Source organism: Schistocerca cancellata, chromosome 2 (genome assembly GCF_023864275.1).
Source record: "Schistocerca cancellata isolate TAMUIC-IGC-003103 chromosome 2, iqSchCanc2.1, whole genome shotgun sequence".
In the NCBI taxonomy this organism is placed as follows: domain Eukaryota; kingdom Metazoa; phylum Arthropoda; class Insecta; order Orthoptera; family Acrididae; genus Schistocerca; species Schistocerca cancellata.
The window spans coordinates 405707418-405710211 of NC_064627.1; the positions used below are offsets into that span (position 1 = coordinate 405707418).

General features: G+C 62.3%; 1 protein-coding gene across 1 annotated transcript; it reads right to left on the minus strand.

Annotated features, from left to right (window-relative positions):
- Positions 1-370: 370 nt before the first annotated feature.
- LOC126145995 (uncharacterized) lies at positions 371-2233 on the minus strand. The gene is made up of 2 exons (XM_049915593.1): positions 1463-2233; positions 371-1078 (listed from the first exon to the last, which is right to left on the minus strand). The coding sequence occupies exons 1-2, from the start codon at positions 2231-2233 to the stop codon at positions 371-373; spliced, it is 1479 nt and encodes a 492-aa protein (XP_049771550.1).
- Positions 2234-2794: the final 561 nt, after the last annotated feature.

The following is a 2794-nucleotide window of genomic DNA, read 5'->3' on the forward strand; positions in this document are numbered from 1 at the left end:
GTGTTTTTGATTAGCACATATTCGATCACATGATTCAGAAATTGTCCACACTGGCTCTATTTCATCTAGGAGACAGTTTTGTTCACAATTGTCGGACAGCTAAGTGGCTGTCTATGTGTGTTTTTATATGTACACTCCACTACCCATAGTCTGTTTCTTTGCGATATTACACTTTTTTGTTAAAAAGTGTCACGTGCTAACGTGTCCTATAGTGGCAAACACACGGGACAAATTAACCGCACGTGTTTGATCTCCAAGCATAGAAGCAAAGCTGTCAAGCGAGGGGAGGGGCTGCGGTGTAGGAGCTTCGACGCCGAACTTAGAAGTGCCTTCCCCGCAGAGGGAAGCACCACAGCAGCAACGACCTTAGTCAGATCTGTGTCTGGTGCCTGGAGAGCAGCCTGTTGAGCTCCTGCAGCTCGTGGATCTCGTAGTTGTTGTTGCCGTTGGAGCCGCAGCCGCGCCGAGGACCGCTGCTGACGGGTTTGCCCGCGCCGACGTCCTCCGAGATGATGAGGGCGCAGTTGCTGTTGGTGTCGGAGTCGGTGCCGTCGTTATTGAGCATGCTGAGGTGCCGGTGGGAGAGAGCGGCGGCGTGCAGCGGCGTCGCCTGCAGGCTGTCCGGAGGCTGCCGGACGCCGCCTCCCGCGCCTCCGCCGCCGCCGCCGCCCACGCCCCCGGCGCCGCCCATGAGGTCGCCGTTGTTGGCGGCGGAGGCGGCGCGCGTGTGGTTCATCAGCAGCGGCTGCAGGTGGGGCGGCGTGGCGCCCGCCGCCGCAGCGGCCCCGGCCACGGCGGCCGCGTGTGCGGGCGACGGCACGCCCGCCGGGCTGATGGCGCCCGCCCCGCCGCCGCTGCCGCCGCCGCCCAGCTCCGTCAGCAGCAGAGGCGGCGGCCGCATCTCGCCCTGCAGGATCTTGATCTTCTGGATCATCTCGCGGATCTCGTACCGCAGGATGCCGAGGAAGCACAGCTTGAGGAAGGCGATGACACAGTACCCGAGGACGAACAGGATGTCCGCGCTCTGGCGCAGCCAGAGGAGTAGGCGCGCCTCGCAACCGGTGGTGTGGTAGTGTGGCTGCGCGCCCGTAACGGTGGCAGACGCCGTGCCGGATCCGCGGAAGGGCGGCACGGCCGGTGCGCTGCCGCAAGGGTGGGCGTTCTTCTGGTTGGGACCGAGGGTGGCCCCCCGCTGGCTGGCCTCGATCGGAACGCGATTGGCGTCCATTTCAGAGTCTGGCGCCATCGGGGACGAGCCTGCGGTACTGGCGTGTCTCTCCGAAGTGGCACCGAGGAACCGGCAGCAGCTCTCCGGCACGATGTCGTGCCCTCCGCTGTCGTGCTGGCGGTGGGCGTGGTCGTTCCACAGCCACTCCGGCTTTCCGACGTCCGGCGCGGCGGCAGCCGTCGTCGTCGACCCGACGACAGTAGCAGCCGTAGTGGGGCCGCCCAACGAGGACACGTTGGCGGTAGCAGCTGCCGTCGGCGCCGTAGACCCCGCCGACGCCGAGACGGTGGCCCCTGCGCTGCGGTTGGCCACCGCCGCGTAGTCTTGGGCGCCGTCGACGCCACAGCAGCGGTAGTCCCTCTGGAGCGCGTCCCACAGCGCCGTGAAGTCGCGGTCGACGCCGTACTCCGCCGCCAGCCGCTGCTTCAGCGTGGGGCGCAAGTCGGCGCAGATCTTGTCGAAGCGAAATACCCACACGACGCCGACGATAGCGTCGCCGAAGAGGAGCACCAGGAGGAGCAGCCAGTACACGTTGAGGAGCCGCTCGTTGAGGCGTAGCGCGCCCAAACAGCCGACCAGCTGCAGGAGGCCGCTCTGCGTCGCCAGGGCCAGGTAGGCGTAGAGGAAGCTGGGCTGGTACAGGGACAGGCCCGGCACGAGGTACCGCCGGGGGTCGGCCACCACGATTCTGCCCGCCACGATGGCGAATCCTAGCACGCTCACCAACAGCACGGCATTGCACGTGTAGATCCATAGACGGTAGTAGCGCATCGCAGTCGTCTTGCAGCCCTGCTGCTGTTGCGGGTGCAGCGACAGCTTGTGGTGCGTTCGTTTCTGCTTGTTACCGTTGTTGTTGTTGTTGTTGTTGTTGTTATTATTGTTCCTCGTCTGGTAGTCGCTACAGTATATGGAGGCGTCCGGGGCGGGCTTCGTCATTCGTGGCGGCGGAGGAGAGGGCAGCTTGTAGTGTCGGAGGGCAGAGTGCTGCAGGAGCATCACCGTCATTGGTGAAGAGGGGCGAGGCCGGCCGTGTCGCGGAAAGCTGTCGTGGTGCGGCGCAGCTCATGGAGCTACCGGCAGCTGCTCGCCGCCACTCAGCGTGGCCGCATAGTCGCGCATGCGCAGCCGCTTGCTGCTCCTCCACTCGCTCGCTGCAACTGTCTCGCCGCTTCCGACTCGTCTCGTGATCCCTGCTTATTCTGCTTTCTGGCTGATCATCACAACCTATCACATCTTCTTGGACGGCTGCTGCTCCGAGCACCTTCTTCCTGCAGTCTGTTTTTCCGTTGCTGCAGTACCAATCTAACCAATTACCATCTCTCTATTTTCGCAGAATGTTATGTTACACAGGAACGCTGTGAAGATTATACCGCCTCTAGCCTCGCATATATGTTTCGTTGTCACAGACTGCCTTTAAACATAGAGTACAGCACTGTTCCAGCAAAAGGACGCTTGGTGTTTGATGTTATTCTTCTTCGTGCACCTCACCTTGCGGCGTTTACTACTTCCTTTACGAGCGAGTAGCGGCCCTAAGGTGTTTGGTAGGTCCGTGTCTTACAAGGCACT